The 13,891-nt window shown below is 41.0% G+C and overlaps 2 protein-coding genes across 2 annotated transcripts; both read left to right on the top strand.

The window, feature by feature from the left end:
• Nucleotides 1-6,940: 6,940 nt before the first annotated feature.
• On the top strand, nucleotides 6,941-9,853 carry LOC146618513 (uncharacterized). The gene is made up of 8 exons (XM_085371512.1): nucleotides 6,941-6,961; nucleotides 7,235-7,365; nucleotides 7,901-7,954; nucleotides 8,428-8,530; nucleotides 8,614-8,728; nucleotides 9,056-9,145; nucleotides 9,482-9,596; nucleotides 9,718-9,853. The coding sequence occupies exons 1-8, from the start codon at nucleotides 6,941-6,943 to the stop codon at nucleotides 9,719-9,721; spliced, it is 633 nt and encodes a 210-aa protein (XP_085227638.1). The 3' UTR covers nucleotides 9,722-9,853.
• Nucleotides 9,854-11,751: 1,898 nt separating this feature from the next.
• On the top strand, nucleotides 11,752-13,398 carry LOC146618512 (uncharacterized). The gene is made up of 3 exons (XM_085371552.1): nucleotides 11,752-11,827; nucleotides 12,580-13,234; nucleotides 13,346-13,398. Exons 1-2 carry the CDS (start codon nucleotides 11,752-11,754, stop codon nucleotides 13,188-13,190), a joined length of 687 nt encoding a protein of 228 aa, XP_085227678.1. The 3' UTR covers nucleotides 13,191-13,234; nucleotides 13,346-13,398.
• The last annotated feature ends 493 nt before the right edge of the window (nucleotides 13,399-13,891 follow it).

The following is a 13,891-nucleotide window of genomic DNA, read 5'->3' as shown; positions in this document are numbered from 1 at the left end:
AACGAAACCACGCTCGGTGTTCACCTTCTCTACCCGGATGGGTACCTGTTTCTAACAACCACTGATCTCTGGCTTTTTCTAAAAACTCTCTAGGTGTGTTTTGGGGGTCCCAAATTATTTTAGGTATAGCACCTGTGTTAGGGGTTGGGTACTTTTCACGGACTGCGTCAGACAAAGCACATTGCACTTCATGATAAGGCAAATCATTTGCATAGCGAGTTGTGCGAGCTATGGCCTCTACATCTGCTAGCCCACCACCGAGCATACACCGCGCAGAAATGGCGCGAAAATCACCAATAGCAAGCTCCTCTCCTTCTGTTAGCCTGCCTAATTCACGCAACCACCTTGCTCCTCCTCCAGTTATAGGTGGAAGCTGTTTAACCAATGCCTCCAAATCTCTTACTTTGTACGCGCGGTACACTGGTTCGTTTTTTGCACCAGCCACTAAAGGCAAATTATAATGAGGGCCCGCAGCTTTTTCTGTTTTGGTCACAGTTTTACACTGTCCCAATTTTCCCTTGCCTTTTGAACTCTTAAAAATAGGCCTCCTCTGTCTCTGTTCTTTTTTCAATTTTGTTGACCTAAGATTCCTGACAGTACTTGGCTCTGACGCGACTCCTCCTCTGTCTTTGTCTTCGTCATCATCTTCCTCCTCCTCTGAGGTAGATGAATTATTGTCGCTCTCCTCTTCTGCCATGCTTTTGGTCATTTTGTCCTTTACGGTCTTCAGCGTATTTAATACTTCCAATAGCCCTTGCGGGTCTTCAAGCATTCGTCCAAATACTTCTCCTGCCCATGTGTCTGACTTGGCCGTTGCTTTGGAGTGTTTTGACCTGCTGGTCTGTGCCTGCTCGTCTCTTGCTGGTGTTGGCAGCTCAATGAAAGCCGGTTGTGCCATCCTTTCCACCGGTGAAATCATTTCTTCGTTTTTTGGGGTCCGATCCGCTTCTCCAATCTGGTCAGGCAGGCTCTCTCTTGTTGGTTCGGCTTCTGGCCTGTCTCCTCTCTCATGTGAACAGGAAGGCGAAGTCAAGCCTTCATCTGCGGCTGATGTTATCACTTTCCCTCCCCCACTTAGGGACTGACATTTAACTGTCATAGGCCCTTCATTATGAACCACCAGTGGTGGCCTGGTGTATTCAACATCAGCTACTCCTCCTACAACCACTGCCGTCTGTCCATCTGGGCCATGAACTTGTCCTCCTCTAATGGTCATTACAGGCATGACATGTTGTCGTCCTACGGCATTAGATGTTAATGTGGCCCAAGGAAGAATCTCTGCTGTGTGATACTTGTTAGCATCTCCTGGTTTTGGAATCCAGTTCATCATTTGATCTTCCAGCTTCTTATTTTGCTTTTTCAGTTGTTTCAAAGCCTCCACTATGCTTTCCATATCTTCTGTTTCAGCTGTGTCATCCTCCTCCATCCAGGAAGATGCTCCGTTCCACAAGAACATCCACTTGCAACACTTTGCATGAGTTTGCTGTAGTTCCTTGATTTGTTGGTTAATTCTCCAGTTAATTGAACGTTTCTCTGTCTCGATTTGCAGTTGCTCCAGTTGCTGCTCACATCTCTCTCCTTCTATTTTGAGCACAAGACTTAGGGCTATTTTGTCACCTAGCCCTCTCTGTTGGGAAGCAATAAGCTTGCTTAGCTCAGCTTCCATTGCTTTGCATTCCTTCTCAGCTAACTTTGATGATCCAGGAGAAGCTAAACGAACGGCTCTTTTTAGCTGTTCCAGCTGCTCCTTCAGAGGCTTATAGCCTCTGTGCCCAGTAGGTGTCATGCTTGGGCCGTCAGCCATTATCCTAGAACACAGGCTTACCTCCCTTTTTGTGACGTTATCCGGCTCCTCCTCTCGGGTCAGCCCGCAGCGTCTGCCTGTCAAGTTTCACAATTACTTTCACTCCTCCAAGGGTCACTATCTCCTTGTGATCTGCTTGGTAAGACACACAGCCAACGCAGTGTGTCAAGACTTAACCAAGCCTCTTTCAATATTCACTTTTAATGACTACTTTTTACTCTGTAACATAAATGTTATAAACTCATACACACTGCATGTTAACTTTGGGGCACAAAACAATAACACAGCTCGAATGCATTCACACAGCCTTAAAATTTTTTCACAGAAAATTGCTCCAAAGCAATATCATGTTTGCTTACAAACTGACAAATACACCCTATTATTTACAGAGCGAAGGAGCAATGGATCAATTAAATCCAATCTCCTCAATATTTAGCTGTATAGCTCGCTCTGCTTCAATGTCAAACCATAATACTGTGATTAGCTTTCTTCAAATCAAACCTATGTTTCAAAGTCTTCCAAACACACACCCAAACACACAATTTCAACCACACACTTTCGAGCACACATTTGTCTCCTTTAAATCTACCAATCACTTGGAGACATCTCCACAAATAATTACATTATTTCCCAAGCAAGCATATCAAAATCAAAACCGTCTACTACAGACTCTATCATGGCCTGAGCAAAGTGGGCGGCCTCTGTGGGCTCCCAATTTGGATCATTTTCATTCTCAGTTATCTCCTTTAAGCCTCGAAATAGAAATAGGCAACGTTGTATATAGGCATTTAACTCATACAGCTCAATCTCAGACCACACCGTCATCTCATAAGGTGAAACACCTTCTTCAGTCACTATGTGACATTTACAGGTCACCTCCAGCCGACCCTCTTCCTCTGCTATTTGTATATTACAGGTTGCAAAATACAGCACAGGCATGTTTGCTTGTATTCTATTTAAACAACGATTTAACAGTATTAAATGGGACTGTTTAGTGCATAGGACACAATATAATCATTTATTATTGAAGGGACAAATGTCAAAAGGGTTCTAACAGGTCCACTTTATTGCGTGCTCATAAATTTTGTTATCTGGGTCACTCACCCGATGTGCTTTATTTTGATATTATTAATTATGTCACGCTTATTAGTGGCTCATATTTATTTACGGCCTATGTTTGAACTTGACTACAAAGGCAGAGCATCATTTCATCCTTTCAGGGTGAAACACTCCACTTTCTCTGTGTCATGGCAGCTCAGAAAACTTCATAAACTTTGGTTATTTAAAGGTATGGCTTAAAATCAGTTGTGTTATCAGTATAAAATATTTAAGATTTAATTAAATTGTTTTCAATTAACTTACAGCAGCTTATTCTGGTCTAGGAACGCTCTCTTATCCTCCTCAAAGACTGAAGTTACTCAGTCTTAAATGCTTTTTATATTACATAAATCAACTGTGAATAACTAATAACCTTCTAGTGATTTACACTTGGTTTAAAACATTCAAAAGCCTTCTAGGGACCTATTCTAATCCTAACCTATGTGTGTGTAAGCTTGTTTGCATTAGCCCTCTGCACTCAAGGCATTTACTACACTTTATCAATCCGGACAGTCACGCCGAATGAAGCTTCTGACCTTCAAAGGCCGAGTGCCAACTCATTATAAGCACATTAGCAAGGTGTGTCTAAAATTATTGAAACCACTCTTTTTAAATCAGAAGCTATTTATATTGTTATAACATCAAAACCAGCAATTTATTTACAGAATTTCAGCAATAAAAAGCCTTCTGCTTATAAGGCTCACACACACTCTGGGCAGGAAGTGAAAATCTCCGTTCTCCTCCCAGCCACCAGCTCATTTACATATTCACACACCGTCTAAAAATAGCTCGCAGCGCTGCAGCTGCGCTCTCGTCAACACAAAGGGTTACACAAAGCTCAGACAAAATTCTATTATTTTATATTACAAAAGACGTCTTGTATTTACAATCACTGACAGGCCTGACAGATTCAGCACCTAACAAATTTCGACAAATTTAATATAACGAGTAATCAATTAACCAGTATCTGTTTCCTCCAGAACAGCCTATGGCCTGATTTCTAAAGAACCTAAACAATTTCGACAAATTTAACCATAACGGGTCCAACCGAAGAAAGTTAACTTTTTTGTAATCAATTAACCAGTATCTGTTTCCTCCAGAACAGCCTATGGCCTGATTTCTAAAATCCCTAACTCAATTTAACTTTGTCCAAACAAGCACATGACACCGTTTAAAACGGTGAGGAGACTCGGTAACTCCTAGCTTGATTCCGGGATGCCCTGTACCCCACAGTTAAGCCAAACTGAACTATCCCTGTTCGCCGACAGGTCAAAGCCGCGCGTCCACGACTAGGAGGGAGCGTAACCTCCGGGCTATGTGCTTCCTAGCATCTTCCAGTGCCGTCCTATAATAATTTTCACCTAACCGATTTTGACAAATTTTAACATGCCAATTAAACAGTATCTGTTACCTCCAGAACAGTTTCTGACCTAATTTGTAAAACTATTAACCAGTCTCTGTTTCCTCCAGAACAGTTTCTGTCCTAATTTCCCTACCAAACTACCTGAGCAGTATCTGTTACCTCCAGAACAGTTTCTGACCCAATTTCTAAAACAACACTGTTTCCTCCAGAACAGTTTCTGACCTAATTTCAAGTTCATTAAATATTCTTAAGCAACTTTAACTGCATAACACACGGTGATTCTCATCAAAATCAAAACAGACACCCACCAGCAACGTCAGTGAGTAAACTTTTAATTTAATGCAGCCCAATTTGGCACAATTTGGGAATCAACTCAACAGGCAGTGCCTTACCTTTAGAAGCACCCGCGGAGCTCACTCACATCAGATCCCTGGTCCGTGCCTGTCCGCTCGACCACCTCAGACCGTCCACACTTCACACTTCCACCCCAATACCACAGGACGAGCCCCCAAAATGTTACGAGTTCAAAATATTGGGGATGGACACCATAGGAAAAACCCACAATAACAACACTGGTCCGGTCGGGTTGAGTCAAACGATGATTTAATGATCACACACGTGGGAGATGGACACTGTATGCAGACAGCCTCAGATCTCTCTTCAAAAAACACATCACCATAGTTTTGTAAAATCAGGGTATTAGAACGCCCCTTCATGCGTAGTGACAGGTGTAAAACAATCAATGTTGACAATTTTATTTAACACAAAGAATAACATTGTCTCCTTCCCGAGGGCAGACGCTGACTGCCCCCCGTCTCCTGGAACCGTCTGTACCCTGCTAAGACACAACATGGCAGCTACAAGGACTCTTTCATTTGTTAAGACCATCAGTGTGTATTGCTCTAAGTCAAGCATATAATATTAAATGAATATTGCTGGATCAGCTACTTCTACTTAAAACATATTAGAACATGACTAAGCACAAAATCACCAAGAATAACATCTTATAAGTGCTGTGTAAGCGCGTGCGGCCTTCCAAGCTCAAAGCCTTTGCCCTCCATAGATCAGCTTTTAACCTTTAATCAACTTGAGCACAACTCTAGAATAAGCAACAAACTGCAATGTGTATAGAATGATCATGGTTAAATCTGCAATGGAAAATCATGTTATTATTCTGGTACCTGTAAGGAAAAAGATCAAACTAAAGTTATAACAATCACTGTAATGCAAAGGATAATGTAAAGTCAAAAACTTCAATTTATGTTTAATGCAAAGCTGATTATATACTTCTAATGAACTAATAATGCCATATTAAAATATTAAATGATAATGAGAAAAACATCCCCTCCTTATTTTACACACTCTATTAAGAACATGTTGCTTTTTGGTCAATGTGACGGACCAAAAAGCAACAAAGTTATTGTACCCAATTGATCCCTATGAGCGACCGTGGAGAGGAAAAACTCCCTTTTAACAGGAAGAAACCTCTGGCAGAACCAGGCTCAGGGAGGGCGGCCATCTGCCTCGACCGGTTGGTGGATAAGTGAGTGTTTTTTGTGCATTTTAAATATTTAATTACTGTGAATGTTATATTAAATATTTAAATGACATATATACTTACCTGAAGCAGACGTGATGTGGGAAATTTCTGAAAATACCACACAGAAATGAGCAGCCTTCAAAGTGGTTTATTAATTTGAAGGCTGCTCATGTATGCTGTGTGGCTTACCTGTGTCTGTTATTTCTGAAATACGTCTCTGAGTCTTCTTTCCACCTCCCAGCGGGATTTATCCGAGACGCTTTCTTCCCACATCTTTCTGAATTTCCTCTGTTTGACCAGGTCTTTTAGGATGGCCTTTCCATGAGCTCTGCAGAGAGAAGCATTTTTAATCAGCACTTTAGTTTCTAAGTAAATGCAGAGAATTTATCAAAAGAAAGTCAAAATAGAAATATCAGCCTATAATTGTTAAAAGTTCACACTGACCTGACTTCAGAGGAAGCATCCTGACACAGTTCACTGACAGCCAACAGGAAGCATTTGGTGAAAATCCGTCCTGCAGACAGAACTTTCTCTGCTTCCATGAATTTATTGATTATAAGGAGCCCCAGTGCGGCACCAGCTCTCACGAGAACGCTCTTATGTCTGAGGAAGGAAACACAGACAAATCCACTCAGTGTGTTTGATTTTCACCTGATCTGATTGTGATGCTGGGGTCACAGATACTCTTCACAGGTGTGAACTTACTTCAAACCCATAGTCACCAGGCTGTTTAGAAAGCGACTCGGGCTGCAACCGTGAACCAGAGCGGTCAGAGCTTCCTTGGCATGCTGCTGAATGAGCATATTGGCATTTGCCCTTGCAAACACCTGGAGTAAACTCTCACAGGTCCATTCAGCTTCTTTGTCCATCCTCTCTCTGAGGTGTACACAAAAATATATTACGGTGTCCAGTGCCGCACAGGACACAAGAGCGATTGTTTTTAATCTAAAGAATCAGAGGAAATTTCAGCAGTTAGAAATCAAACTTGTTACAAAGATGCATGAGACAGGGCACGCTTGCAAACATGGACAGAAGAGGGTGGCATAAAGACAGATGTAGAGAAAAACAGCTGGTATACCTCTTGTGTCACCCCCAAGCAAACTCTACGGAGGTTTAACTCCAACTCCTCTTGGTGATGCCGCACCAGGGTGCGGATGTATCGCAACCCCTCTTTCTTTTTCTTCCTGTAGGAACATCAAATAGTTTTAAAACTCACATCCTCACATTAAATTGAAAATAATTAATGATAACAGTAGAAAATCATTTTACCAGTCGCCCTGACTCAGCAAGCTGAGGCTCAGCCGGAGAGTCTCTGAAGGATCAGAGACTGGCTGAAGCTCCTCCCCTAACTTTTCGTCAATTGACAGGAGGTACCCCATGATAAGCCCTTTAAAGTCCACCTCTGGAGGGTGTCTAACAACCCTTCGAGGTTTCCTTTGTTCTGGAGCTGGAGTTTGAGGAGGAGCTGGAGCTGGAGGAGGAGCTGGAGTTCGAGCAGGGGCTGGAGCTCCAGGAGGAGCTGGAGCTCGGGAAGGAATTAGCCTCCAACGAGCTGCAATAGTTTGGGGCAGAGAGGCATCCACATTTTTTAAAATTGTTTGCTCCAATGCCTCAAACATATGTTGGGCTGTCACCAGCCTCACAACACCAGCAACTTCTTTGTCTGCACAGATTAGATCATGAAATATTTATTACTCACATTTCTGTTTGTTTGCAGCTGAAAATGAACAAGACTAAAGTGCACTTTAAAGGGGAGAGCAAACCATGTATGTCTATAAGTGTTTTTATTTAATTACATTTTTCAAGTTTTCAATTCATCATAATCAGTCTTAATTAACCATTTACCAAAATTTGTATTCAAATAAAACCAAATCACAGCCTGGATAAAAAGTGAAGCTGAAATGTCAAACTTTTGACCTCTATAGATATTTTACCATGGCAACACCTTAACATTCAATGTGTTTTAGCAATGTGTAAACTCTGGTTGGAGGGTTTATCTCTCACACAACAGCTGATTAAAAGTCTGAAGAGTTTAAATGTCTGACATTCTGACTCATCATTACGTCGATTTAAGAACTGACCTGTTTCTCTGTAGCTTTTTAACCTCACTGGAATCTGACTTCTCCTGTGAGGACGAGAAGATGATGTGGTATGTGACTTTTGTTGCCATGATGCCAGGTCTCTCTTGGAAATGAGATTTTTAATCTCAATGAGATTTTTTTTACCTGGATAAATAAAGGATTAATAAAAAAAGAGTGTCTTTCTCTCCATCTTCAAGCTGGCCAAACGTCATGACTTTATATCAGTAAATGGTTTTAACTAATTAAGAAAATGTTATGTGGAGTTTCCCTTATTTTTTCCAAAAAGTTAGATCATAAAGAGGTTTATAATTACTTAACACTCACTAACTCGCGCTGACATAAAATCTTATATCACTTTAAAGGTTTGTTTAAAAAAGAGAGAGGCAAAAATGATGTTTTCCTCATTATACTGATATTTGTCATTATACCATCCATAGATCATAAAAGTCAAGAGCATATTTACAAAAACAAACATATTCCTTTTCTGTCACTTTTTATGGTTTTAAACTAAAATAGCTGTAAAATAGTTTTGGTTGTCCAGTGATGTTTCTTCTGTCTCCTCTCCTCGTCCAATCCATAAAGTAGAGTCCAACTGCTCCCTGGACCCTCTGCAGTACCTCAACACTGATCAAACCCAGGCCACGGTAGGTAGAGTGCTGATGTGTCTGCTGTGTGTGGTTGTTACTTGTTGCTGAGGAATAAATATGAATGTGTTTGTGGTGTGCAGGTCAAGCTGGCTGCAGGACACAAGTTTGACAGAGATGTTGAACTGCTGATTTATTACAAAGACGCCCACCAGCCCACTGCTGTGGTGGAGGCAGGACAGGCCTCTGCTGAGCCGGGTGAGTGAAAAATAAGTGAAGTCATTAGTTTGCAAATAAAAATTCAAGATCCCAGTTCTTCAACCTGGAATTTAATTGTATTGGAATATATTGGAAACTGTAAACTTGACATTTTTCTGTCCTTTTCATGTCTCTGATGTGTTCAATGGCTTCATGTGGAGAGTTTGTGTTGGTAGTGAATCAATCTGAAAATATGAGTAATACTCGCACCAGCAGTGCCAGAGTATTCATAAAGTGGTGTTAGAGTTACAAAATATTTCCTCAAATCTTTCCTCAAATCGTTCCTCTCACACAGTGGCCTCACCATCTTTTCCCTCTTCCCTTCAGGACAGTCCTCTGCTCCTGTTGAAGAGTTTACCAATGGGCTGCTATTCAAACATTTTACAGTTTGGGGTCTCGTTGTGAACACATCTTCCCGTGAGTTGTATTCATGTGATCTCAGTGACTTAAAGTGATATCACTGTAAAACACCATGTTGCCTTTGGATGCTTCTGCAAAACTCCAGGTTATGTTTGATTTACTTGCTAAAACAGATTACTGAAAGCATACTTGTATACCTGCCAAAGAGTTGAGCTTTTGCTTGTGTAGATGAAAAAACTCTCCTCTCTAGCTGTTTGTCTTTACTGATGGAGAGGTGGGGAACACCAAAGAAGTGATTGAGAATTCAGGTTCTCACAGGTAAAACAACAAAAAGATGATGACATGTGCTGCGTACCAAACCTGTGTGTCTTAAAAACAGCTGTTGTATTGCAGGTGTTTCTCTTTTGGGATTGGGGAAGGGGCCAGCTCTGCTCTCATCAATGGGATGGCCAAGGAAGGAGGAGGTCACGCTCAGTTCATCACAGGGACTGACAGGATGCAACCAAAAGTAAGACAATGAGTCATAACAATTATCATGAAAAGGCAAGATGATATTAGTATTTGAACAGATGACATAAATTCCAAAAACATAAATGTATATTTTTTCAGGGTTTTTCATTATTTTTCAGGTGATGCAGTCGCTGCAGTTTGCTCTGCAGCTGACTGTGGTCGACATCTCAGTCATATTGGATTTACCAAAGGAAGTGTCTGTCACTGTCCTCTCTCCACTAATCACAACACTTTTCCAGGGTCAGAGGTCACTGATTTATGCCGAGCTCACTAGGACAGGTAGGAGCAGCCTCTCATGTTGTTGGCAAACTAGATCAATCTGCTGGGACATCTGATTTTAGGACAATCACTTGCTTTTCCAAAGGACACTGACAACCAGACATAAGATGCCACAGCCCTGGCCCACGGTACATGAATCACAATGTGTTACTTCAGAGGTGTGATGTTTTCAGGGGTTTTTTTTTCTGCGCTGCAGAAAATTGTAAAACTACTGTGAACTTGGTGGATCTGTCCAGATCTTTGACTGGAAACTATTTCTATGAATGAGTGGTTTAAAATGTGTAAGTGAAAAGCTGCCATATTTCAGGTCCCAAAGTCAAACGAACACTGAGGGATCACTGAGAGCTAAAAACGGTCTAACTTCTTTCATCTTTAATAAAATGATCAGCGTTGCTGTTTTACCGGGTTTAACAATTAAGTTTAACATCCAGGCATCCATGAAAACAGAGTTTATTCAATTTAACTGAGTTAGAGTTTTGCAGTAAGTTAGCTCGCTAGTTTCCACCTAAACATGATCATCATAAGCAGTGTTACCAGTTCATACACTGGTTTATCATCTAGACTTTTTGTCTCATGCAGCACCATGATCAGGTCCAGTTTTTATTTCATCTTTGATTTTTCAGCTGCTGTGCCTGAGCAGCCTCCCAGAGACCCTTTGTTGCAGTTAGTCTTCCTCCAGAAGCCATCTGGCTGCTTGATCCAGCTCTGGCTGCTGCACCGGGAAAGAGCAGTGAGGAGGTGGATTGATAAATGAAATTCATAACAAAAATTCATAATGGACTTTTTCCATTTAGGAATAATAAAAATTTCTTTTTAATTGCTATTAACTGACAGTCAGATAACCAGCTTTTAAAAACATATTCATAAACACTTTGCAGTCAACAAAATTTGCACAGAGGTTATAGATGAAATAAAAAGTATCACGTGTTTTCTAGGTGTGTTTATGACTCTGTTATTGTACATATTCTGTGTTATACATCATAATCATTCCAGTCTCTCTCTTTTTTTTTTTACTGTTTTAATCTTTATAAAACTCTTATTTATTTATTTATTTTTGTGATTTCTGCTGCCCTATTGGTCTGGTCTCTCTTGAAAATCTGAAAATGTGATATTCATAATAAAAGGATTTAAAAGTTTACTGCCAAAAAATTATTAAACTTCATAACAGAAATGTGCTAACTGGCTTGAAATAGATTGAAACTGTTATGAGATTGCTTCAGGGAGCAGACATGACACCGTCTTTTAGGTTTCGTCATCACTTTGTATTATGCGCACAACACCACCCTCCTCTGGCTTCCACGTGAACTGCACCTTAAACATCAACTGTTTACAAATGTCATGACACAAACAAACGTTTCAATACCGTAAATCACTTTTTGGACTGCGATCACTTTTTGGCACAACATCGGCTCTGATAACATTTAAAGCGCATTGAAAAACTATTCTTTAATGCTAAAAATCCATTATCAATTGTAATTATTTATTTATTAATTTAAATTTCAGATATCGATCTTCATTTTTGTAAACTGGTGAATTAATGATTTTTTTAAAGAATTAAAACGACAAAGTTTGGCAACATATTTTTTATAAAGGATGAATAAAACAGTAAAACAAAATGAGAAATATACATATTTTTGAAAAAGCTATGATAATTAGACGAACTTTATTTTAAATAAATAAAATTGATTTTCGGTGCCACTGGGAGTCATGGTGATGATGACGTGTTTGAGTGCAGGTATAAAAGCAGGAGGCAAAATTGGAATTCGGGTTTCACGTTTGAGCGCAAACAGGAGCTTTTTCCCACTAGTGCTGTGAAAACTCGGATTTTTCAAACTACAGCCAACGTTTGAAAATCTTCAAGAAGGATTTGCAAAATGACTTCTACAAACTTCAGTCGCGAGATGCACCTGCTCTCCCTTTTCATTGACGAGGTGATAGATCAATGCTATGGTGAGTGCAGCAGGCTAATATGTCAGAGTGCTAGCAAACAAATACAACTTAGATTTTTGTCTTTTATTGTTTGGAAGTAGGACTTCATGAGTGTTAACGTTTAGGATGAGATGTTTCATACTTGAGTAACATCAATTTTAACATGTGCCAGTACACTATAAAGATGGCGCCATGTTTTTTTTTAAATTGCTGGAAAAAAAAACCAATTGAATGCACGCGCCCTGGAAACGACGTAAAGCGTTGGAGGACATTGACGTCAGCGCGCGGCCGTTTTTGCATGTAGAGGGTTTGAGTCGACATGTTTGGGCTGCTGGCGCTGAGTTATACCTGAAAGTTTCATAGATTGTGAATTTTATAAAGCTGGAGAATGGAGTTTTAAAAGTTCACAGAGTCGCTGGATGAGTTTGAGATTGAAACAGTGTGTGCCTGCAATGAGGTGGTGGAAGGTTTCTCACCTAAATGTAGCTGCTTTATTCTCAAAATATCGGTGCTCAACTAATATGAAGATATTGCTCCTTAATGTGAATGCGTATTAAAACCTCAGTGAAAGTCCATGCAGCCTTACACCGCATGAAAACTTTTACCAAAAAAGGTGAAGGCTTTCATAAACAATGAGTTCTGCTGGGAGCTTCTTACTGTTTGTGTGTGGAAGAGCTTATGATGATGTAAAGCCATGTCTGGACAATTTAAATTCAGGCTTTAATTTGTGTGATCACATGATTAACGTACACGCATGCTTTGCTTTCTCGTAGCTGAGCTGGTGAGTCCAATCACTGCTCCTCAGATGGTCGTCATTAACTTGAGGAACCGTGAACTGAGCAGCAGCCAACTGGACTCCATGTCCCACCTGGTCCTCACTCTTTACCATAACCTGGTGACGGGGTCCAAGGACTTTCCTTACATACCTTTTAAAGGATTGTTCCACCGGGACCAGGTGACGACACCATTTGTCCATGTGAGGCAGAGCCAGAGAGAGAACACCACTCCTTCTCCTCCTACGGACTCACCAGCTGGCATGATGCTGCCGCCTGCGGGCTCCAGCTCTCATCCACGCTTCCTGACTCCAGTTCTTCCAGAGAAAGCGGATCTTGCTGTGCTGAAGGCAGATCGGAGGAACTGTGTCGGCACCTTGACTGTCGACGGCCTCCTCGTCACCAGAGTCATCTCCACTGTTTACCGAACAGAGGACACTGAGATGACGAACCGCTGGAGAATAACAGACTACAGCGCGGACGGCAGAGTTCTCACTTCGGTGCTCTGCCGTTTTCTAAATATGTCGGCAAAGCGTGCTAAGAGGAAGGCTCCGGAGGAAGAGATCAGCATCCGGAGCCCGACTCCAGCAAGGAAGCGCTTGAGATTATAATATACAGTGAAGCATGTCGAACGTCAGCAAGCCTGAACAAAGTGGTAAGTAGTAAATAGTGCTTAAGGTTGTTTCTAAAATAATGTCCTAAAGTATTTGAAAATCGTCGAGGTTTTAACTTCTATTCTTTCTTTTCTGCCTCTTGTTTCTAAAAGTCAGGAAAAAGAGTCACGCTGCGAAGAAACTCCACACAGAAGATTTTCCCTCACTAAAATGGTAAATATATTCATCTTGTTATGACGTTTGCTCACAATAACCAGGAGTGTTCCTGTGTTTCTGAAGTGATTCACTCTCATTTGGTGTTATTTGATCCAAAGACAACTGAGGGTCTTCAGAGCAGCGTGAACGGCCGTCACCTGAGAGAAGACAGTCCTGGCACCTTTGTGGTTCCCTCCAGGTACTCCAGCTTCATCCCACAGTCCAGAGAGATGCAGTTAGGTTGAATGTGAGTGTGAATAGTTGTCTGTTTCTCTGTGTTAGACTGACCTGTCCAGGTTGTACTCCTGCCTCTGGCCCCATAACAGCTGGGATGGCTCCAATCTTGAATTGGATAAGCTGAAGAAATGGATGGAAGGATGATCCAAAGAGAAACATCAAAGGCCCTCTCACAAAAAAAAGATAAGAACTCATTTTACACATTGTTGAAACATCCTGAAAGTTATTTGTTCTGTTTAGAAACTTGTTGAACTGTTGTTTCGACT

The sequence above is a fragment of the Diplotaxodon limnothrissa genome, linkage group LG14 (assembly GCF_057381915.1).
Source record: "Diplotaxodon limnothrissa isolate DT_005_m linkage group LG14, D_limnothrissa_male_GT1.1, whole genome shotgun sequence".
NCBI lineage: Eukaryota > Metazoa > Chordata > Actinopteri > Cichliformes > Cichlidae > Diplotaxodon > Diplotaxodon limnothrissa.
Note: the sequence above shows the minus strand (reverse complement) of the source record. Positions and strands in the feature narration are given on the sequence as shown.